The sequence below is a fragment of the Peromyscus maniculatus genome, chromosome 7 (genome assembly GCF_049852395.1).
Source record: "Peromyscus maniculatus bairdii isolate BWxNUB_F1_BW_parent chromosome 7, HU_Pman_BW_mat_3.1, whole genome shotgun sequence".
NCBI classification, from domain to species: Eukaryota; Metazoa; Chordata; class Mammalia; order Rodentia; family Cricetidae; genus Peromyscus; species Peromyscus maniculatus.
In genome coordinates this window covers 54,304,169-54,327,871 of record NC_134858.1, presented here as the reverse complement: position 1 = coordinate 54,327,871, position 23,703 = coordinate 54,304,169, and the positions used below count along the sequence as shown (strand labels likewise).

The 23,703-nt window shown below is 47.2% G+C and overlaps 3 protein-coding genes and 1 long non-coding RNA gene across 12 annotated transcripts in view; 2 read left to right on the top strand and 2 right to left on the bottom strand.

Moving 5' to 3' along the window:
- The first annotated feature begins 630 nt into the window (after positions 1-630).
- On the top strand, positions 631-10,311 carry LOC143274261 (endonuclease 8-like 1). Of its 3 annotated transcripts, XR_013052762.1 has the most exons (5): positions 631-7,693; positions 9,212-9,331; positions 9,421-9,484; positions 9,726-9,825; positions 10,155-10,311. XR_013052762.1 is itself a non-coding variant. In XM_076576362.1 (4 exons), exons 1-4 carry the CDS (start codon positions 7,260-7,262, stop codon positions 9,768-9,770), a joined length of 663 nt encoding a protein of 220 aa, XP_076432477.1. In that variant the 5' UTR covers positions 631-7,259; the 3' UTR covers positions 9,771-10,311. The 3 variants fall into 3 exon arrangements, 2 of the variants coding, with proteins under 2 accessions (XP_076432477.1, XP_076432476.1); XM_076576362.1 differs by having other exon boundaries at positions 9,726-10,311; XM_076576361.1 differs by having other exon boundaries at positions 9,421-10,311.
- A 125-nt stretch (positions 10,312-10,436) lies between these two features.
- On the bottom strand, positions 10,437-15,496 carry LOC143274262 (alpha-mannosidase 2C1-like; the record flags this gene model as incomplete). The annotated part of the gene is made up of 6 exons (XM_076576363.1): positions 10,437-10,815; positions 10,900-11,004; positions 11,258-12,252; positions 12,522-12,699; positions 14,226-14,296; positions 15,347-15,496. Coding segments are annotated over 4 exons (615 nt in total), but the record flags the coding sequence as incomplete, so codon positions are not given.
- A 16-nt stretch (positions 15,497-15,512) lies between these two features.
- Positions 15,513-17,739, top strand: LOC121830851 (uncharacterized). Its single transcript, XR_006074124.2, has 2 exons — positions 15,513-16,584; positions 17,125-17,739. It is a non-coding gene; the product is annotated as an uncharacterized LOC121830851 (long non-coding RNA).
- A 1,094-nt stretch (positions 17,740-18,833) lies between these two features.
- Sin3a (SIN3 transcription regulator family member A) overlaps positions 18,834-23,703 on the bottom strand; it is a 67,883-nt gene continuing 63,013 nt past the window's right edge. For all 7 annotated transcript variants that reach the window (XM_076576355.1, XM_076576359.1, XM_076576354.1 and 4 more), the window contains exons 20-21: positions 21,739-21,946; positions 18,834-20,096 (exon numbers count right to left, since the gene is read on the bottom strand). In XM_076576355.1, coding sequence (XP_076432470.1) covers positions 19,866-20,096; positions 21,739-21,946 — 439 coding nt within the window. In that variant the 3' untranslated portion in view covers positions 18,834-19,865. The remainder of the gene's footprint in view (positions 20,097-21,738; positions 21,947-23,703) is intronic.

Genomic DNA, 23,703 nt, shown 5'->3' with positions numbered 1-23,703 from the left:
AGGGATGGGATTCAACACACAGTTCTGACCTCCATAGGCACCACACACATGTGGCATGTGCTCACATGGATGCACACACACAAGCATAAAATTAGAGAAAAATTGAAACATCAAAAATGTACTCAAGTATTTCTCACATCATTTTGTCTGCACATCCTTTTGTTTCCCTATGATGAGGAATCAGGGGTCACTCTTCCTAAAGTTACAACCCTTGAGATCTGACTCCATTCACAGAGGTCAAAATCATGGGGCTTCCGCACTTACTGATGCTGGTAATATAAACTGCTGCCCACTAGATTTCCATGAAATTTTAGGGTTGAACTCCAGTCCTCACCAGCACGTTCCTAGCTCCTATCAATTTCTGGATGTGAAAAAGGACATCTGGAGGTTTGGTGATACCTGATTTATAAAAAGACTAATGCCTTGCATCCCATGTCTATGCCATGAGACATACAAATTATTTTTAAGGCTTCACAGATTTTTTTATTCAGTGATGCATGTTCATTATTTTTCTCCAATGTCAAAATATATTCCCTATCTATGTGACTCTCCACCAAAGACAACATGTAATAAGTAACTAAAATTCTAATAAATGCAAGAACAGAGAGGACCAGGAGACAGGAAAGCAAACTTGACTGGGTTTGACTATTTAGATAATAACAAACTACTGTAAAATCTTGAGCAGATAGCACAGGCATTACTTTCTCCCTGGAGTCCACGATCTTCCTGTGTCGAAGGATGACAAGGAACAAAGTGTTAAAGAGAAATCCTGTCTTGATGCTTAGACAGCACAGTATGTGATGGAATGCCACTCTAGATGAGCCCGGAACCGCAGCCCTCTGCTCCAGTGACGCAGGCGGAGCACTGCTCCCACACACCTGAAAACCACTGACCTGACTCTCCCAGCCTTTGCCTCCCCTAACGGAGGTGCAAACTCTCCACTCCCGGGTCCTTTCCCATCGAATCTGATCGGGGATGTGTTACTTACCAGGAGTGCATTCAGCATTTCTCATGCTTATTATGCTGACCACGTCATTCTTTGAGTCTGTAGTGTCTCGAATAAAGCGAATACAGAAAATAACTTATACATACATTATTGCCTCTAGCAGGGGAAGCCACACTGCTTCACTAAAGGACCACCGCAGCTTTCCTTTGATTCATATCATTCAATGAGTATTAAAATGGGTGTTAAAATACATTTGTAAATCCTGTTGTTATAATTGTACTGATGACTTCTTAGTATACACTTCACATACTAAGATATTATAAAACATCATATTTTTTATCTATGACTATTCTAAACTAAAGTAATTATAAAAAAATCCCCCTTGGATCAGGAAAATACTGAAATAAGTGTTATAATTAAAAGACATATTTGTATCACTTCTTCAGGCCATTTTCAAACAGGAAAACAGACACTATTCTAAATATCAGTCAAACTGCTTTTCTCCATTACAGATCAAATTTTATATATAAGTTGTATTTGTTAACCAAATATGCCTTTATTTTTAATTCCTTTTATATTATTATTATTATTACAATCATTATTATTATACCTGTGCAGGTACATGAAGTATGTGTTAGAGTACATGCCATGAAACGTGTGGGTTTCAAAAAACAACTTGGAGCAGATGGTTCTCTGCTTTCACCTCCTTTATGGAGGTTCCAGGAACCTAACTCATGTCACAGGTTATACAAGGCAAGTACATTTACTAAGGAAACCATCTCACCAGACCTAGTGTAGACAGTTTAAATCTTGATAGAGTATACACTATTTTAGAAAATAAATATACCACCAAGCATATGACATAACAATACTGAAGTATTCACTCTTTGTGATACAGTAATAACTTACTGGAGAGTGGACAATACTTACATTATTACATTAAAAAAAAACAATCACTATGTATCATGTATTTCTCCTTCTGGTTTTCCTTTACAATGAAATCATTTGTATTCACTGCATAAAGTATCTGTCCAGGTTTAGACCAGCAAACTGACATTAAGGTGAGCAAGAATGGTGATTTGGACCCTGCTCAACACCGTGGCTTGGAAACAAAGTTCCAAATGAGAATTTTCACAAGAGTGAGGCATTGGGTAAATACTGAGTGCTGCTCTGAGTAGTTATCTACTTCTGCCCCAGGGTGTGTAGCTCACACAGCCTCACACCTTCTAGATGACACTTACACTGCCTTGACCTATCACTCAAGCATCTTCCCATTCCTGAATGGCTTTAGGCCCGGTGAGGGGTGATCTGGTACTTACAGGGTGTGGTTTTTCCCAAATGGTGATCCTCAACACTCCGTATCAGCATTGGCTCTTTCTCCGTGCTATGGACACCATCCCAGTGATGGGGTCAAGATTCCTGCAGCAATACCTACCCTGGGCTATGTTACCTCAAACTCCACCTTATCATATGCATTCACATTGGCTTTGGAAATCCAGAAATTTACACAGACTACAGAACCTCTTATCTGCTAAGGACAGCAGTGTGGAGCCTCCAAATCTGGATCCACACATCAGAGTCCCACATTGGCCCTTTCACATAACAGCACTGGGTGCTTTCATTCACTCATCACTGTGTCTCTTTGATTCCACACAGGGAATGCAGATCTTAATTTAAGACGATACATGGGATGTAAATGCTGAGGAAAGTTAGTTATTGGCAGAATATTCTGCCAAAGACCTCATATGGTCTCACAGAAAGCCTACATCACGGTCTCTAAAGTGATTGTTTTTGGATATATCCTGCTTAACATGATGGCAGTGTTCTCTCACACAGGGCTGGGTTGGACAGAATAAAAAGTTTTAAAAATAATTCCTAGGTTTGCCTTAGCCCATAGTCAGTGTCCACTTCCTAAGGAAGATCAGTAACGTTCTCCACAAAGCTGCAATTGTACAACCATGGTGAACAGAGCCTCTCTGAATGACATGAGCTCAGAACTCTGGAAAGATTAGCACTATCTATGAAAATGTCTCGTGCTGTTAGGCCTGGAAAACACAGTATCTTACATTATTAATGTGGTGATATATTGTGTACCCCACTAAAACTTACCTGTGTATCAGAGGATAGAGGTAGCCACTAAATTAGACATAGATATCAGGCAATGGTGGTACATACCTTTAATCCTGTCACTCAGAAGGCAGAGATGATCTCTGTGATTTCAAGGCCACACTGGGCTACATGAGAGAAACAGACCCAGGCAGTGATGACACATGCCTTTAATCCCAGGAAGTAATATGGCAGGACACTGTAGACAAATTGCTAAATAGTCTTATCAAATATTGGGGTTGAAACCTGAGAGATCAGAGGAATAGGAAAAGCCACAGCTAACCTCACCTCACCAACTCTGCAGCTTCCAAAAAGACCTACTTCCTGTCTACCCAAGCCTGTATACCTTTCTGTTCTGCTTTATCATTTGCTCTCTCTGTCCAGCTACATCAATTCCTCTTCCTGCCCAGCTCTGTCACTTTCTGTCTGTCTGTACAGACCTTCAGATCTCCATGGTTAACTAGTGTTGGAATTTAAGGTGTGTGCCACCATGACTAGCTCTGTTCCCAGGGTGGCCTTGAACTCACAGAGATCCAGACAGATCCTTGCCTCCCGAGTGATAGGATAAAGGCGTGTGCTACCATTGCCTGACTTCTGTGTTTAATATAGTGGCTGGCTTTTCCCTCTGATCCTCAGATAAATTTTATTGGGGGACACAGATAAAATATCACCACAAGACACAGAAAGGTATATAATGCGTGAGGAAACAGGAACTCGATCTCTTGGGGCTGAGGATTTTATAGACATAAGCTAGTGGCTGGCTGTTCTGCTTCTCTGATCTTTCAGCTTTCACCCCAATATCTGGCTCTGTATTTTTTATTATAAGATTCCTGTTACAATTAATGCCTCACAAGGATGAGGAATTCCCCCTTTGAGCCACTGGCCAGTCTGTAGGAGCAGAAGCCCTGAGGGAGTGAAGTCCTGAGTAACTGTGTATTATTGACATGGGCACAGCCCAGGGAAATGGGCAAAGCCTTTCTCCCATGTGGGCCAGGCTGGAAGTTGGCACAGCCTTCTTCTGGTTCAAGTCCGAGTGTTTATTGGTGCCTGATCAGTGTGTACAAAAACCAGCAGCTGCATCTTCCTGCTCTGGAAATTTAGGCCTGAGACGGCTTGCCCACGGAGACTTCCTGCCAGCGAGCCGCCAGTCACTCCCCCTGTGATGTACCTAACAAATATACTGACATCTCAGGTTGCTAGAGTCAGTAGCTGCCCTGCATCAGAGCTTACACCTCAACTCTACACTCCGACCCCGTTTTTCTGTACATGTGTCTGTGTGTCTGTCCTTTCTTCACTCTCTAACACCCCTAGTCAGGACTGGAGCCCAGTGTGGTGATGTACCAATGCATGGCCAGATTGTGATGTTAGTGAGGCAAGCACCCCATCACCTGAGAAATCCACCCTATCAAGATGGATATAAACAGGGATAGGGACAATGCCTTTTTTTTTTTTTTTTTTTTTTTTTTTTTGTGAAATTCTACCCTTTCTACAAGTCTAGTTTTTGCGTTTGAAGTCTCCACAGACTTTCTGTGTGATGTACATTCATTCTGCCGGACTCCTCTGCTGTCACAATAGCTTCCCATTATCATCTATGTCTTCAAAGAAAGTTACACAAAAGAAATAACTAAACTAATGGCCAATGGAAGCACCAGGAGGACAGGAACACTGGCAGGCAAATGAGCTTTGGCTTGGTTGCAAGCTGGTAACCATCTAAAACTCTTGACCACATGACACAGCTGTGTCTTTGAACTTGGAATATACTAATTTCCTTCATGGAAGATGGGTAGAGGTGAGGCCAAAATTGAAAAGCTGAGCCCTGAGATTTCCACTTAGAGACTACATTCTGTGCCATGAGATAGCCAACCTATACAAGGCCCTAAGATATGTGCCCTGCTATGGATATGAAATGTCTGCTGTGGCCTCATGTATTTCAACATTTGGTGACAGGTTGTTCACACCATTGGAGAAAGTTTGGAACCTTTAGGAGGTGGAGTCTCCCTGGAGGATGTGAATCACTGGGGACAGATCTTTAGGCACTGGAGCCTGGTCTCAATGATTTTTAATTATTGTGGATTTCAGGTGACCACCCTGTCCCTGCACCTGCTGAAATATCTTCCCTGCTAGCTTCCATATCTTTCTCACCATGACAGAATGATCCCCTAGAATCACAAGCCAGGTAAACTTTTCCTGCACTAAAATGCTTTCTGTCCGGTTATTACTTCAAACAATAAGAAAAAATACTAAAATAAAATGATAGAGTAGTAAAGTCTCATAATGGCTTCTGCCCATTGAGAAGTCTCCTCAATTGACTTTCTCTCTTCATCTGCCTCCCAAGCAGAAGCAATAACTTGACTTCATTGGGTCTGACCAGAAATGCCATTGCTTATCATTAATGCATTACTTATTTCTCTTATTAATCATGTACCTCTCAGCATTCTCACACACACTATCAATACCTGGAAGAAAGTCAGTGGAAAGAGCAGCTCACACATTGGTGACTGCAGTAAGGGAAACCACACAGCCTCACACAAGAACGAGTACTTTTCCTTTGGTCCACATCATGCAGTGAGAACCACAATTGATGTGGAAAAGCACGTTTAAGTTCTGTGATTGCAGTTCTACAAATGAGTGAGGGAAATGAACATGCCACATTAAAAATACTGCAAGACATCTCCATTCTCTTCACAGAGAGATGCAGTATAAGCTACAACTACTATGAATAACTCATACTAATGATTGAATTTCCATGCCACCGTAGTGGTGCAGGCTTTTTCACGGACGTACAGGACAATTATCCTAGGTTCTTTAATGTTCTACTGGGATTTGACAACTTGAAAACCCAGTCTCTTCATGAATTTTGAAACTGTAATACAACAATACCAATTATGTCAGCTGAACTGCATTTTAAAACAGAAAAACTAGTAACAGTAGTGTTTAAACATTTACCAAATTATCTGATTCAGAATCCTTGAAGATCACAGACATCAATGAACACTTACGTAGGTAAGATCTCAATACATGTGCATAAGATTGTGTCCACAGAAGGGCAGTGTGGCAGAATGGTCAGCACACAAAACACTTTTAAAAGCCATGTGAACACAGTGAAAATATGTGCAATTCCTCAATTCTGCACTATTACCAATATGACACTGCAATTTCTAAGCACTCAGATTAAGATTAATGAATCTAAAAATGGAAATGAATGTAGACCCTTAAAGAATCACACTAATCACACTTGAGGTCTACACAAGTGCTCTGTGGTGTTTGGTGAACTCTAGAAGAATCAGGAAGCAATGACTGCATCAGTAGATCATGGTTGCATGGCCTCAGAACAGTGGTCAGTGGTTGCTCCTTTTCATTGTTTAGGTAACATAACACAATATAATGATGTTGTGGAACTCATATACAGCAAGTAATATCACCTTCAGTGAGGGGGGCCGGTAAGGGGCTTTCTGTACCTAATCGTTTTAATCTAAGGGCACTGTATTAGTTATCCTCATGTTCCTGTGACCAAATTACCAGCCCCAGCCCCCCAAATAAGGATGGATGTTGCACCTTTAAGTCCCTGACACTAAAAGAGACTAATTCTTCCAAAAGAAGGGGCATAACGGACTTTGGTGAGTGGAGGTGTGTGGCGTTCCTCTGGCACTACCTTCATACTGTCAGCTGTCCCTCAGGGACTGCTTCTGGACAACCAGAGTGGTGAGAGGCTGCAGTGACTCGGGTTCCAGGCCATTCTAAACCAGCTATCAAGTGAGGGTCGAGGGGGTCACTTTTCTTCTGCTGACACACCCTCAAACGTCCTACTGTGTGTGGTGGGGGACAGTGGGAGCAAAGGCCTGGAGATGGGAGGAACAGGTTTGTGGGTGGGTGGGGGAGCCCAGGGGACACAAGGTATCAGGCTCCAGCAAAGATCTGAACTGTGTTCTACAACCAGGTGTGGGAGCCCATGGAGGGAAGGCATTAGTGAGCAAGACAGCCGCCCTGCCTTCCAGCTCCAGCCTCCCGGTACCCTGTCCTTGCCAGCACTTTGGATGGGAAACGGGGGCTGTGTCTAGGTCAGCATTTTCCTGCCCATCCTAGACGGCCGCGTGCCTCTCTGCCTTTTACTCTGTAAAGCTTTGGTGACAATTTCTACGTAACAGGTATCTTCTGGCACAACCTGTTGTCCTCTTCCCTCTACAGGGGCCGCCATTCCTCCTTCAGAATGCCCGAGGGCCCAGAGCTGCACCTTGCCAGCTGTTTTGTAAATGAGACGTGTAAGGGGCTGGTGTTTGGTGGGTGTGTGGAGAAGTCCTCTGTCAGCCGCAACCCTGAGGTGCCCTTTGAGAGCAGTGCCTACCATATCTCAGCCTTAGCCCGAGGCAAGGAGCTGCGCCTGACCTTGAGCCCCCTGCCTGGTGCCCAGCCCCCTCAGAAGCCACTGTCCCTTGTCTTCCGCTTCGGTATGTCTGGATCCTTCCAGCTGGCACCTGCAGATGCCCTGCCGCCCCATGCCCATCTACGTTTTTACACGCCCCCCCACCCCCCACGGCTTGCCCTTTGCTTCATGGACATCCGACGCTTTGGCCACTGGGACCCTGGGGGTGAATGGCAGCCAGGCCGTGGACCCTGTGTCTTGCTGGAGTATGAACGGTTCAGGTAGGACCGGGTATGTAGAGTACCATCCAGGCCCTCAAGAGACAGATCCTAACCCTCCTGAGCCTCAGTCCCCCATCTGTGGATTGAGGGGTGTCAGGGCAGCAAAAGTGTGAGAGAGGGCAGTCCAGAGGAGGAGGACAGTCAGAGGTCCCAGACACGGAACAGCGCTAGAGTTGGGCTGGGGCCCAGCACCCCACTTTGCTTCCTGTGGCCCCCGGCCATCAAGGACAGTAGAGGGACCTTACGAGACAAGCCTGCACAGTGGAGAGGGTGGTCTAGTGACCGGAAGTCAGGTCTTGGTGGTCCTCACATTCTGCCTGCCCACCCGTCTCTGTCCTGGGGTCTCCTCTGACTGTCTCTGTTATCAGTACTTTCCTCTAAAGAAAGCCACTGCTCCAAGGCAGGTCCTGTAGGGAGCAGCAGTGGACGGGGTGAGTGTGGTCCCTTCGTTCACTGCACTGATGATGTGCAGGTAAGGCAGTGGCCAGGACACACAAAATAAATTCACAGACCTTTGCCCAGTGGTGGGGAGCACATCAGGAATGGCCACCTGAGGGAATGACCTTTGAGCTGAGATCATCTTCTGGCCAGTGTGGAGGGAACCAGCTGTGTTCTTAGATGAGAGTCTTGGCAAGAAATGCAGGTGTGCAGGCCTGGGGTGGACCTGGCACATTCTCATTTTTCTTCCTGGGAACAGATTTTGTGCCTCTGTTGAGCCCTAGACTTGGTCACATCTCTGGTGTCACAGAAACAGTTGACTCCTGGCTGGCGCAGGAAAACCACTGTCCATAGCCCTGGGTTATCTCTGCTTCATCTTTCCTGGGGAGTTGGGGCCACAGGCTGCTTGCCAACAGGTTCTGTTTCATCTCTTGATGACCTCATAGCTGTTTCCATAGTCCTCCAGATGCCTGGGGGGGGGGTCAGCACCCCACAGAAGCGTCTGCTCTTTTTCTTAGAACTTCTTGTCACCCACCACTCAGCCATTCCTTCATATTTTAAGGGAGTAGGGACAAGTCGAGACAGGATTTCACTCTGTATACCAGGATGGCCTGGTATTTGCTACATACTCAAGGCAGCAGGGTTACTGCCTCAGGGTTGTGATTGCAGGCAGATCCTTCACACCTTGGTGCACACACACACACACACACACACACACACACACACACACACACACACACACACACGGTCTTATTTTATAGCCCTCCCTGGCCTGGGATCAGCTGTGTCGGTAAGGCTGGCCCCAAACTGCCTCTGTCTTTCTGTCTTGACCCCCCAAGTATTGGGATTTCAGGTGTGAACCACCAGGCCTAGCGGAACATTTTTGATTCTTCAACAATCAACAACCCCATGTTGTTCCCATGTCACAAATGGGAGAACGGAGGCTCCAGCTGCCCAAATAGTACCGAGACCAGAGGAAGCTGGGACCGTTTCTCCTTGCACTCAGAACTGCTTCCCCAGCCCTTCATCCCTACCCCGGGATGTGGGATGAGTCTCATGCATCCGCCTGTGTCCTTCCAGGGACAACGTACTTTGGAACCTGACAAACAAAGCCTTTGACCGGCCCATCTGCGAGGCCTTGTTGGACCAGAGATTCTTCAATGGCATTGGCAACTATCTTCGGGCAGAGATCTTGTACCGGTCAGCAGACAGGCTGTGGGCACAATGGCTGGGGTGGGGCATGGGTGATCACATCCACTACTTAGCCTGGGCCCGTTCCACCATCCCAGGCTGAAGATTCCCCCTTTCGAGAAGGCCCGGACAGTTCTAGAGGCCCTGCAGGAGTCCCGGCTGGTGAGGACGGTGTACAAGCGTGTGTGTGTGTGTGTGTGTGTGTGTGTGCGCACACGCTGGTGTGGGTGGCAAGGGTATGTGTAGAGTCAGGTATCTCTTACCTTAGCTCATCAAGTGTGTGGAAGGGGTGTGAACCACATTAAAGGTCTTGCCCAGTGTAGAGCGGAAGTCCATTGTCCTCAGTGTGAGGTGGGGTGAGTACCCTTCGTTAACACCTTGGTTCTGCCCACACCCCCTTCAGAGCCCAGAGCTGACCCTGAGCCAGAAGATCAAGGTCAAACTGTAGAACCCAGACCTGCTGGAACTGTGTCACTTGGTGCCCAAGGAAGTGGTCCAGCTGGGTGAGGCCTGGGGAAGCCAAGATGGCCAGAGATCTCTGCTTCAGCCTCTGTGTGATGCTGGGCAGCTGTCATCCTGGCCCTAGGGAATGGGAGTTTGCTAAACAGACCAGGTCTCTTAGTAAATTTCCCAGCCTTCCATGCAGCAGGAGGGACAGGATTCACCTTGCTGATGGAGAGGGACCAGGACCCAGAGTGTTGGGGGAGGTAGAGTGGCCCTGACTCAGTCCATCAGCTTCTTTAGCTGAGGTCTGAGCCATGTTGAACCAGACTCCTTGTTCCCCCCACTCCACAGCATCCTCTCACCTCTGACTGGTTCCTCTGTCCCTCAGGGGGCAAAGGCTACGGGCCAGACCGTGGAGAGGAAGATTTTGCTGCCTTTCGAGCCTGGCTGCAGTGCTATGGCGTGCCAGGCATGAGTTCCCTGCGAGACCGGCATGGCCGTACCATCTGGTTCCAGGTTCGAGCCCTACTGCTCACATGGGCAAATGGAGAGCGGGTGGGGTAACAAGATAGGAGATAGAGGTCTGAGCCAGGCAGAGATGACCTTAGCCTGTGGAGGCCTGCCAAAGATCGCATTGTTCCTGAGTGTTGTATAGTTCTCCATGTGATGCTCTTCTCCTTGGAACCCCAGAGTCCAAGCCAGTAGAACAGCTGAAAGCAGTTAATGTGTGTGTGTGTGTGTGTGTGTGTGTGTGTGTGTGTGTGTGTGTGTGTGGCGGGGGGGTCATGCCAGTGCACCTGGGAGTGGAATGGAGCATGGGGACAAGGGAAGACCATTAGGTCTCCTCACCAGCCCCATCTGGGAAAGAAGGCCACTACCCTGCCCCTTCTACCTCAGTGTGGAAGTGGACATAGGGACAACCAATGTCCAGCACAACCTCCTGGCTGAGCCGACTCGTGGGGCTGATCTGCAGCAGAAACCAGGCACTGCCCCGAAGGCCACCTTCAGTGCCTACCGCCAGGGTCCCTGCCTGGCCCCGCACAGGCTTCCTGTGGGATGAAGGTGGGAAGCACTGAGCCAGAGCAGCATGTATCCACGACCACAAGCACCCCCAGGACCTGCCCAGCATGTACCGTGTCTCCAGATGATAATCCATGACATCCCACGCATCCCAGTACAGTGGTACATCATCGAACAGCACAAACTGGTTCCCCAGGGCACCCTCAGCAATGGCCTCCCTGGAAGGACATAGGGACGGGTGCGTCACAAGAGTATGACCTTGCTCTCTCCAGTCGTACTTGGTGGGGGCAGGTTAAACAGGGCCAGGGGCTAAGGGACTGCTAGCCCAGGCTGCCCTGCCCATGTGTGGGTCCCAGCCCAGACACACTTGTAGACTACTTGGACAGTGTGGTGGCCAGGGCCCAGAGGGAAGAGGGCAGAGTTCGGGATCTACTTGCCAGAATGGAGTTAAGAACAATGAAGGGTTGGCACCTGCCAGAAGCCACCAGGACCAGGGAAGTAAGGCAGCCGGTTGGATCCAGTCTCACCCGGATGATGCCGTTGTCCAGAGTCACAGAACCATCAGCCTTGGGTGGGCGAGTCCTTAAGCTGAGTTATCTGTGCTCCCACCCCCAGCCCAACCCTCTTAAAACTGCGCATCACCCCAGCACCTGGGTCAAGACCAAGGCGCATCCCAGAGTAGGCCCTGTAATCCAGCATTCAGGGGGCGGAGGCCAGAGGACTGCTACCAAAACCTGCCCATGATACACAGCAAACACCTGAACTTAAATACAGTAACAATGGGCAAATAAACAAAAGCCCAAAGCTCTGAGATACTCCAAGCTCATCAGGCTCAAAGCCGAACACTTGACCTTTCCTGGAAACCCACCCCATGCTTGGGGGTCCCTGTCTCAATCTGGGTTTTTCATCCTCACTAATTCAAAAGTCACGTTGCCCAGGAATCCTCTCTGGACTCCCTAATCTAGCTAGGTTAAATACCTCTTCGGGCCCCAAGTTCCATATGCAACATCACCGTGCCTGGCCACTCTGGGGTCATCAGTCTCCACAATCTATCCAGTGTCTGTCACAGGCCTCTCAAGGCATCAGCTTTTGTTGGAAGAATAAGCAAGTCATCGCTAGCAGAGCCCATGATCCAAGATCCCTAACTCATTATACACATGGGGAAAATAAGGTCCAAAGGCAGCAAAAAAATTACCAAGAATCATGTGCTTTTCAGGCACAGCCAGGCTTAAAGGGGTACCCCTGACACCCTAACAACCAGTGGTTGGTGTCCTACCTGTATCAATGTGGCAGTGACCCATGGCATGGATGGTATGTTGACTTTCACCTCCATGTTGGCCAAAGAACTTGGAGGCCAGGGCCTTGGCTGCTAAGTAGGTCTCAGGCTGGGCGGGGTCACACACATTCACGATCTGATTGGCTGTATACAAGGCCTGGAAACTGCGCTGGTTGTCCTCCCCGAGGCCCTGTGGCAGGGTTCTGTACTTCAATGCCTCCTCAAGTGTGACTACAGAACTAGGCTCCAGCTGATCTCTCAGGGGTTCTCCGCAAAGTTCCCCCATTTCTAGTCCTTTATTCCCATTGGTGCCCCAACTCAATACCATTCCTGTTTACACAGAACACTCAACTCTGACTCTGGATTCCCAGAGTTCTAGTGATTTGACCCAAGAAACAATCTGCCTGGAACAGGGCTCCAGATGGGGGTGGGGGCTGGAGGGTGGGGGCGCTCCAGTACCTTGGCCACACCCAGCAGCAGCTCCAGGTCCACCAGGAGCTTGTGGACATTACGATGGAACACAGCCAGCTCAGCTTTGCTCAGTTGGAACATCTTCTCGGGGTCAGGGGCTGCAATCATGCTTCCCTTCCCGGCCCCCAGAAGCCCATTGCAGGCTACTTCCACGTAGAGGGTCAAGCTATAATGCAGAGAGGCAGTCTCAGGTCAATGGACGGGCAGAGATCCTGGGAGCTTGAGAAGAGGGCAATTCGGAGGCATTCAGGTGACTCCTCCCCATTTACTTCCAGGATCCACTTCCCGGGGAACCCATGGGATATCAGGTGTGTTTGTGGGAGAATCACAGTAAACTCCAGTTCAAACCCATGTCCTCCTGAGGCGTGTCCTGCTATGGGCAGAGAGGAGAGTGGCTGAGTCTGGATTCCTACGGGCTGCACTGCCCTTTAGCTTCATATATCCGAAGCTGTCTGTGTAACGTATTCTTGTCTCAGAGCCCTCAGTGCACAGGAGACAAGTTCGGCTCTTCCCAGGCTGACTTTCAGCATCAAGCTCCACAGCCAGCACAGCACAGCTGTTCCTGGAAGCAGCACCTGGGCAGCAGAGTGCTCTGCTGGAGCTAAACTCAGCGGCACGGGGGAGGCCCTTCTGCTGCTTCTTCCGGCCCTTCCTAGTCTGGGGATTCTCCTACGGAGTTCTCAGTATGCTCCTCCAGACTCTTCAGCAGTGAACATTTCTGTCTCCCCTTGTTGTCGAGGGCACTTTACCATATTCCCAGTGTTTGGAATAATCTGAAACCATGTACAGTTAAATATAAAAAGCAATAATGCCATCACGCATGGTGGCATCCAATTTTAATCTCAGCACTTGGGAGGCAAGAAGCATATAGATCTATATGAGTTCAAGGCCAACCTGGTCTACATAGTGAGTTCCAAGACAGCCAGGACTATACAGCGGGACCCTGTCTCAAAACAAAAAGCAACGCTGGGTGTGGTGGCGCACACCTTTAATCCCAGCACTCGGCTGGATCTCTGTGAGTTCAAGACCAGCCTGGTCTACAGAGCAAGTTCCAGGACAGGCTCCAAAGTTACACAGAGAAAATCCTGTCTCGAAAACCAAAAAGAAGAGAAAAAAAAAGAAAGAAAATCCAAATTATCTTTTGATGGCATCATAGATGCCCCCTCAATATGAAAAAAAAAGGAATGTAAAAGGTGTGCAACCTATCAAAGGTAGATTCTCAACTAGTAAAAGGAGTTTTACTAACAGAAATTTTGAGACTAGGAATGATGAGATGTGAAGAATGGCCATCCCAGGGTGGAAGGATAACAGGAGTGATTTATTTCTTTGTGTTCTTTTATATGTGTCACAAGAAAGGAAAAGCTATTTTAAGATTTAATTTATGTCTGTGTAAATAAATGCCACATGCATGCAGGTACCCTCAGAATTCAGCTGGAGCTATAAGCAGTTATGAGCTGCCCGATGTGGATGCTGAGAACCAAACTCAGGTCCTCTGGAAGAGTAGCAAGTGCTTCTAACTGTTGGGCCCTGTCTGTCTCTAGCCCTAGACAGTAAGTGTTTTTATATTCAGGAAAAAAAAAAATCAAACTTCCTATAACCAAAGTACGTGAGGGCAGATGTGCTAGGAGGTACTTCCGAGGTCACTCAGGCCTCTGCTCCTCCCGGTCTATTAGTCCCCGGGGACTCGCTCACCTCCGGGGGTCTCCTTCTCCCAGCTTATTGGTCAGGACATAACTGGTCTTTTCACCCTCTTTGGTCAAACCTTGGTAAAGAAAAGACAGGGCCTGAGGACTTTGGGAAACTCAAAGGAGGTGTAAAGCCAAAGGAGGCCAGGCTCTGCCACCTAGTGGCCCAACCCTGAGTCTTCTCCACCAGGAGAGGCCAGGATAAACTAATCAGGGACACCTGGTAGCAAGTGCCCTCCCAACTGATGACCAGCCTACAGCATGTTTGCTAGCAGATGATCTAACGGGAAGGATCCTGGGCAGGGGTTAGGAGGCCTGGAGTGGCTTCTGATGGCCTCTCTCCTGTGAATATATAAAAGGAAATCCCATGGAATGAGCCAGATATGGTGATACAGGCCCATACTTCTAGCTACTTGGGAGGTTGATGCAGGAGGATAACAAGGTCAAGGCTAGTTGTTTGGAAATTTCTCAAATTAGATGGCGGGGGTAAGGGGTGGATTAACAAAGTGGTAAGAACACTTGCCTAGCATTTTGAGATCCTGGGTTCAGTTAATTAAATAAAAAGCCCAAGGAGTTGGAGACAGATTTGCTCATCCCCAGTGTTCAATAAGGTGGGTCCCAGGGAGCATCTGTTTAGCCTGTGACGGGAGGAAGGCTGAGTAGGCCTCTGCCTCCCTTTAGGACAATTCTCACCCCAGATACTGGAATTTGGAATGGAAGTTGTATGCACCATAGAAGAAACCTCTATCCTTGTTTTTAAATCTATAAATGGACATACAGTCCTATCATACAGGACTACAAAGATTAAACTTGGTATGACATTTAACATACAGAAGCGGTTATAGATCTGGGAAATGAGATGTGGAGATAAGAGATTCATTACTCATGGGAAGATAATTTAATGCCTTACTTAATACTATTCTAGAGTGATCTGAAGTTTCTCCATTATGTGTGTACTAAATACAATAAAAAGTTCATGAAAACTGGGGGCTTATAACACTGGCGTCCAAAAGGCAATTCTCTCAGTCCTGAAATCATGAAACTACTCTGGAGGGCCATTCAGTTGTGGCTTCTCCAAAAACCAGGGCTAATCTGTGGCTGTGGCTGGGTTTGGGGGTTGTACCTCACCTGGACAGGTTCTCCATCACGCCAGACAAGGCTTTCTCCATCACTTTCCCAGCAAAGATGGACTTCCTGGCCCACCCATGCTTCGGGGATGACCAGTTCTACCCGGAACCAGCAGGTCCAACCATCTGTAAGAGAACTATCGTGATCGGCCTAGGAGTGGAAACCCTGTTCTTGAATTAAATGTCAGCAGGGCCTTAAGACTTTCTCCACGCATCTGCAGCATCACAAGGTACTCAGCTTTGAGCCACCGGAACGGAGAATTGGGGAAGAACAAAGACCCAAGGGAAAGATCATTCACCTAGAGAGGGAAAGGGACAGAGGCGGCAGGGATGAAAATACTCAGGTGAAGACATGAAAGGATGAAGGCGATTCTCCCGGCAGAGGGCGCTACTCTCTGCCATACAGCAGTCCAGGGCCCAAGACAATGAGGCGTGGCTTTGGTGAGGAGGCATGAGAGGGGCGGGGCTTCTCCAAGCTGGGTGTTACCCACGTGGGTCCGAAGCTGTCGCCGACCTGCGCAGGGCAGAAGTTCTTCTGCACCGCCTCCTCATAGGGAAGCCTCTCCCGCGTTAGGAAGCTGGACAGTGTCACCGGGCAGCTGTCCCCGAAGAGCCTGGGCAGGAAGAGCCAATGGGCGCGTGCTTGAAGCCGCCCCCTTTTCACCCGTGAGCCAGCCGACGGGTCGGAAAACTCTCTTCTCAGCTTAACACCTTGAGGATTGCCTGGCAGCTCCGCAGCACAAACCGCCCTCTACCCACTGCTCCCCAGCCCCTGCCTTGTCCGCGGCGGGCACTTTGTTCCGCGGCCCGGGTGGCCACAAGCCTGGGTTTCCCTCCGGAAGGGAAGGGATGAGCGCGCGGATGCGGATTGCGGCTGCGCAGCCCAGGGGCCACACCTGCCGCGGAGGTTACAGTCGGTGAAGTAGATCGGAGACACGAACTTCTCCACCCGCTCAAAAGTAGTGCGCCAATGCTTCAAGAACGGCGCCGCGGCCATGGCGATGCGCCCACTTCTCTCCCCGGAAGATCCTTGGTGCTGCCTGCTCGCAGCACTGCCTGGAACCAAAGGTTCCGGCTTTCGACCAGCGCGTTCCTAACCCGAGCAGCTTTTCTTGGGACACCCAGCGGCTTTTGCAAGATGCTGGTTTTGGGGAGCCATCCTGGTAAGACCCGGAAGCTGCGGTTTTCATCTCATCCTAGCTGTCAAGACAGCTGGGTAAATTATCCTTAAATAAAATGGTAAGTTTGAGCTGGTGATGTGGTCCGGTACGGAGAATGCTTGCCTAGGATGCACGAAGCCCTGGGTGCATGGAGGCGGGGAGTGTAAATTGAAGGATATCCGCAGCAACATAGCGATTTGAGGACAGCCTGGGCTGCTTAAGGGCGAGGAATATGGATGGGATCTCTGGAAGGTCCCAGAAAAGATTTAGGACCAAGCAAGAGTTAATTTGCTTTCTAGTCGCTGCACTTAACATGAGTACTATTTCCTGCATAATATGAAAAGCGCAAGGCTGGCAGTCTCGGGTGTGTGTTCAAACTAATCGGCAGTGCATCAAGAGATAGTAACTCTTCATTACATACATTATATACATCACTGTTGCTCATCACCAAAATGTCTGGATTTTTGACCTGATGCAGTAGGTCAACAAGTGCCAGGAAGCTTTAATGCCAAAAACCGACTTCCAGCTTTAACGTTTGCCAGAGTACGTGTAAAACCACTAGGAAAAATCTAACTAGCCTGTTTTAATGGGAATAACTGAGTCTGCATTTCAAATTCAGGTTCCTTAGAAAACTGACCAAGTGGTTGGTGAACACCTTTAATCCCGGCACTGGGGGAGTGGGGGACAGAGGCGGCGACAGACACATCACTGTGAGTTCCAGGACAGCCAGGACTGTACAAAGAGAAACCCTGTCTCGAAGAAAAATGGAACAGCAAATGTCATTTAAATAAAACTTTCTATGTGAAATCTTGACCAAAGTTACCTGTTATATTGGTCACAAGAACTTTTTCTCCTGAACTGGACCTGAAATCCTATCCTGACCTGCAAGGAAGGTGCTGCACACAGTAAGACTATAAACATGGGTAGCAACAGCCAAGGCTGCCTCTACTCAGACCCATTTTCTTCCAGGCCATCATGGCTTTGAGGGAGCAGAGAGGAAGAAGTGAACTATGGCTGAGGAAATCAATCAGACTCTGTCTCCCTAGCATTCTGCCTCAGCCACTGTTCTACAATGCTTTTCCATTAGGCTTTTTATTGCCTTCAAGAGTGTCTTGCCCTCCTGTGACAAAAACACCTGTATTCCCAGAACTTGGGAGTCACGTGATTTGAAGTAGCCTGGGCTATGTATGACCCTGTGTCAGATGAATAAAAAGCTCACTTTGTATTTTGAAAACTCAGGAGTCAATTTTCTTTATGTTGGTGTTAAGAGATAAAAAAAAAAAAACAAATTGTTGTATTTTATTGAGGGGGACAACGACGACAACACAGTTCCCTCCTTTTACCAAGTGGGGGCCAGGGCTCAAACTTAGGTCTTCAGGCTTAGTGGCAAGAACCTTAACCAGCTGAGCCATCTTTTTGGCCAAGGTAACCAGGAATTTTTAATTGGAAAACAACATGATACCAATTATAACTATGAGGGCTATTTTGTTGTTCAGCAAGTCCAGGTCAACCATATTTGAAGATCCCTAATGTTCATGTTTGAATTGATGTAACTTTTAAATAAAAGTGGGGGCTAGTTAGATGGGTGAAGGTAATAAACAGCACAGATAAAGACACTGATAACCAAGCATGACAGCCTGAGTCCGATCCCTAGGACTGACTTCTACACATGCACCATGGTGTGTATGCACACACATGCAAGAGTACACACACAAATAAATGTCAATTTTTTAAAATTTCATTTTTTGAGACAGGGTCTCTCTATAGCCCTGGCAATCCTGGAATTATGTAGACCAAACTGTCCTTGAACTCACAGAGACCTCTTTGCTTCTACCTCTGAGTGCTGAGATTAAAGGCTTGTGTTACTATATTTTTAAAAGTCTTATGTCATTTGCTGTTGCTAAGCAATATATCAAATTCATTCCCTTCCAACTTCCAACTAGACATTTGACAATTACTTTTGCTTGGTATCTTGAATTGGTGCCTCATTCCCAGTAAGTAAAATTAAAAATCTGAGGAGAAAACAAAACAAAAGACCAGGGTGTACCTGTGTATGAGTGCACAGGAATTCAGGCACTCGTGTACCAGAGGTCACTTGTGGAGGCCAAAGGACCACTTTGGTAGTCATTCCTTCCACTGTGGGATTCAGAGATCAAACTCAGGTTGGCAGGTTTGTGTGGCTTGTATGGAGCCATCTTTTGATATATGTTGATGTGACAAGTCCAAGTACCTACTTATTTAAAGCAACACCATATTTGTAACCTGGAAAAGAAACTAAAGCCAATCCCTACTTTACAATAGCTCTCTGGTGAGGACAAGGGACTTGGGTTATTTCCTTAGGAACCAAGCTTTATTTACATTTTTTAAAAAAAAGTTGAGGGGGGGGCAGCAAGTTTTACACAAAAGTACTACAATGGTATCTCCCTTTGGTAAAAAGTATAATAAATGTCTTGTACATCTCTTTATAGGTACTAAATCTGAAGCCACATAGTACTATGGTACACAAGAAGCTAGAGCACTTATGCTAGCACATCAAAGCATATTTCCTTTAATAAAAAATTGACAGTATGTACATTATTTACAAAAAAGAAAATCCAAGTTAAAACTGTGTGTGTGTGTTTGTGTGTGTGTGTGTGTGTCTGTGAGTAAAGCTGGTGGATGGCACTAGGGTAGACTAGTAAAGAAGCAGGTACAAAACAGTCCCACAGGAGCTAAAAAGGAGGACGGACTGGAATTTGTTGAGGCTGAGAATCAGCAGAGGGAGGAAGGTGGGCTGCGAGGACTCAGAAACCAAATCCACAACGTATCAATCCCAAAGCCAAACAGCAGGCCTCAGAAAATCTAACAGGATCTTAGATATGGTCAAGTGGGGATGTCGTCAAATCCAGTCTTCACGATCGATGCCTTTTGGGAGAAGGGAGAGGAGCAGTGACCATCAGTTCCAGTCCAACTGTTTTGTATACGCACCTCCATCCATCCAAAGGTGACAGCATCTGGTTGCTCGTCTATGGTTGCTTGTCTAAAGTCAGGTCATACAAGTTCTAGTTTGATCTCTGCTGGTGTGTGCAAGCAAGCTGCCTGTCTCTCTGCTTGCATGGACTTCATTCCCCGTTGGGCAGGCTAGTACCCTTGGGAAGTGCCAGTTCCAGCTCTCTAAGATATCCGTCCACATTCCTTGTGTGTATCCTGCTTGGTGCCAGGTCGCACTGGTGGCTTGAATGGCATCTTCCTTGATTCTTGGTGTGTGAGTACACATGCCCACACAGACACACACACACACAGGCACACAGACACACACACACAGGCGCGCGCGCACACACACACACACCTCTGTCTGAGCTACCTGCTCTGGCTCTGCAGTTAAGGGGCTTTGAATACTGTGCCGTATTTGACACGATACTTGTTAATGCTCACGAAGTGCAGAGTCTCTGTGTCACAGGTGGTGGTGCAGGGCACCAGGCCCTCTAGCCCCTCACCCATTAGCCACTTGCTGGTCTCTGCTGCCATTTCACGAGGCACATGCTCCTTGGTCCATTTATCTACCCAGGCCTGGAACCGCTGATGGAGACGCTTGCTTACACGCTCATGGGACTAAAGGTAAAAGAGAGAGAAAGAGAAAGGATAAAATAGGCAAAACAGATTCTTCAAAATACAAAAGTCAGTATTTATTTATTTATCTGGGACAGAGTCTTACTGTGTATCTCTGGCTGCCTTGAAACTCAAGGTCTGCCTGCCCATGCCTCCTGAGTGCTGGGGTTAAAGAAACATGCCACCACCCCTGGCTAATTTTATTACTTTATTATGTGTACAGTGGACATTCTGCCTGGATGTGTATGTATACAGTGTATGTGCCTGGTGTTTGTGGAAGCCCCAAGAGAGCACTGGATCTCCTAGAATTGGAGTTACAGACCATTGTGAGCTGCCACATGGGTGTTGGGAATTGAACCTGGGACCTATGGAAGAACAGCCAGTGTTTTTAAGCACTGAGCCATCTCCCCAGCCCTGCAGAATGCTATCTTTGAAAGAAAAAAAAGTCATGTTGGCAAAATAGCTCAGTGAGTAAATGTACCTGACACTAAACATAGTGACATCTACTCCATCCCTGAACCTGTACAGAGAGACCTGACTCCTACAGCTCATCCTCTGACCTCCATGCTCACACTGTGGCATGCATACTCACACAAACACAAGGCCACATAAACATGAATGAATACACAAAATAAATAAATGTAAACAAAAGGGTCCCATACATTTGAAACAAAATCTAACGTATGGCCCACTGAGAGACTAATGTGACCTCGCCTACCCTCACAACTGTACAATGTCTCCTTTCTCCATAGCTCTCCCCTGAACCACTGTTTTTATTCTCACTAATATGCCAGTGCCTTTCATTCTTTCCAGCCTTCCATTTAACACTTCTGTTGTATAGGAAACACGTCTCCCTTAACTCTACACCTTCTTTGTTATTCAGGTCTCAAGTATTCTGTATTTGAGAAGTTACCAATGAAATCCTCCATGCTGGTTCCCTTGACCCTTTTACTAGTAATGCACAGGAACACTCCTCACTTGCCCTAGCTTGTGGCTGTATCCCAGAACCTGCTCTAACATGCTACATCACAAGTAAGATAGCCCTTGAAAACAGGGTTCATACAAACAAAAGATGAGAAACCATCTGAAATGTAAACCCTGGGAGAAACTTTTTTAGAAAGTAACATCAGGTGTTTAACCATCTCTTGTAGGTTAAACTGTAGCCCACACTCTGAAGCCTTCACCCTACACACCCATCCTTCAAAATGACATTTACTCAGACATACAAGAGAAAAACCATGAATGACCCAGGAACACTACAACAGCACAGTACCAATGGCTATTCTCCCCTTAAGGACCTCAAGAGTCCAACGCTTTTTGACAGATAAGTCTTGGGGGGGGGGGGGTTAGGTCCCAGGACCTCAAGATGTATGTTATGTGTGGGAAGCAGGTATTTGGGGCCCATGCCAAGAATACCTTGGGTGTGCCGGGAAGTATTCTACCACAAACTACAGATCCCCAACAATTTCTACTCTTTAAGTCATGAAGTCTGTGCTACTCTGTTACAAGATCCTTAGCAAACAAATACACCTGTTTACATAACAACTGTTTGTTCCGGGAACAGGTTTTTTATAAAAGGGAACTATATCACACCATTGTAGTAGGACTGGGGGAAATGCAGAGAAATCACAACCCCAGTTCTTACCTGATGAGCTCTGAGTAAAGCGGTCCTCCGGTACATGTAGTCCTCCGACTTGATCACATAGACCATCTTATACGAGTTCAGCTTGAACCTACACTCCAGCTTATCCAGGCTCTCCACGTTCTCCATGGTCTTCTTGCTGTTCCCTTCTTTCCCTTCTTTCTCCTGTTGCTCTCGACCACGCTGACACTTTCGGATACGCCGCAAATTTCTACAAAGCAGAAAGCCCTTCAGGTTGAGAGACCATCTATATATAGATTAGATCCCCACAACTCCTACCAAATGTTCTTTCTGATGTGCCTCAAGAATACTTGTGATGATGTTAGTCACACATGTATAAAATGTGCAATGGTTTCACTTAATTTACATGTATACTTACTTGAAACCCCAACCTTGATCACGCTATGTGTTAGTCTCAAATTTTCACTTACCCTTTCTCCATTTCAGTACACAAATCTGTCCTGTTCTCTTTACCAGCTACAGAGCAATATCCCAATTTATTCCTTCATTGCCTCTAAACTGGAGTTCCTCATCTAAACTAGGTAACAGAAAATTACTTGAAGGGCTATTTTACATCTTTTCCAGATGTCCTATTACTATCTATATACAAAGTAAAGACGATTGTTCCAATCAATGGATCCAGGAAGGGTTGGGGATGGTGCTTAGAACCTCTTTCTAGTCTCTACTGGAGAAAAACAGTCAGCTAGACAATTACATTGTGCCTCATACTTTGCTACTAAAAACACAAACCTGAGTGTAGTGGTTCAGGCCTATAATCCCAGTACCTCAGGAGGCAGAGGCAGGAGGACTGAGTTCCAGGTCAGCCTGGGCTACAAGGAAAGAAGACCTTACCTCAAGGTCTTTAAAAATACAAAATACAAAAACCATTCCCTAAGTAAGTGAGCAGTTGTGTATACTGGCCCGTGATAGCAATTCTTAAGATTCTTCTAAGAGCAGTATGCAATCAAAACTATTTTCCAAATAGCAAATATTACTTGTCCCTTCCACTACATCTAGATTGGCAGTGTAATGGTGAAAAGACTGAGCACAGTAGGGCTAACTGTAATCTCAGCACTCAGGGTTAAGAGCTGGAGGCCAGCCTTGGCAGTATAAATAGCCTGTCTTTGTGGGGGTGCACACACCTTTAGTCCCAGCACTCGGGAGGCAGAGGCAGGATGATCTCTGTGAGTCTGAGGCCAGCCTGGTCTACAGGGTGAGTTCCAGGACAGCCAGGGCTGATACACAAAGAAACCTTGTCTAGAAAAGAGAGAGACAGAGAGGGAAAGAGAGGGAGAGGGGGGCAAGAGGGGGGGAGAGAGTGGGAGAGGGGGGGAGGGAGAGAGGGAGGGAGGAAGGGAGGGGGAGGGGGAGAGAGAGAAAGGGAGGGAGGGAGGGAGGGAGGGAGAGAGAGGGAGAGGGGGAGAGAGGGGGGGAAAGGGAGAGAGAGGGAGGGAGGGAGGGAGGGAGGAGGAGAGGGCGGGGGAGAAATTTTTCTGGGGACTACAAATCATACTCAGAAACCTTTGTATTTTCTGATCACAGATGGACACCAAACAAAACTGATTTTACTTTAAAAAAATGGACATAATACAGTAGTTACATTGTTTATAAAACCTTTTGTCTTTTTAAAAAATGTTTATTTTGGGGTTGGGGATTTAGCTCAGTGGTAGAGTGCTTGTCTAGCAAACACAAGGCCCTGGGTTCAGTCTTCAGCTGGGGGAGGTGGGGGGGGGAGTTTATTTTTATGAGTGGTTGGTCTGTTCACCGTCTTCATACACTGCAGTGGGAAGATTCCCCAGTTACAATTGATTTTGAAGCATCATGTGGGTGCTGAGAATTGAACCTAGGTCCTCTGGAAGAGCAACCAGTGATCTTAACCACTGAGCCATCTCTCCAGTCCTCTATCTCCATCTTTTTAGTGTGTCCTGTGGTAAAATGGGAATCACCCATGCGGCCCCTTTGTGTATT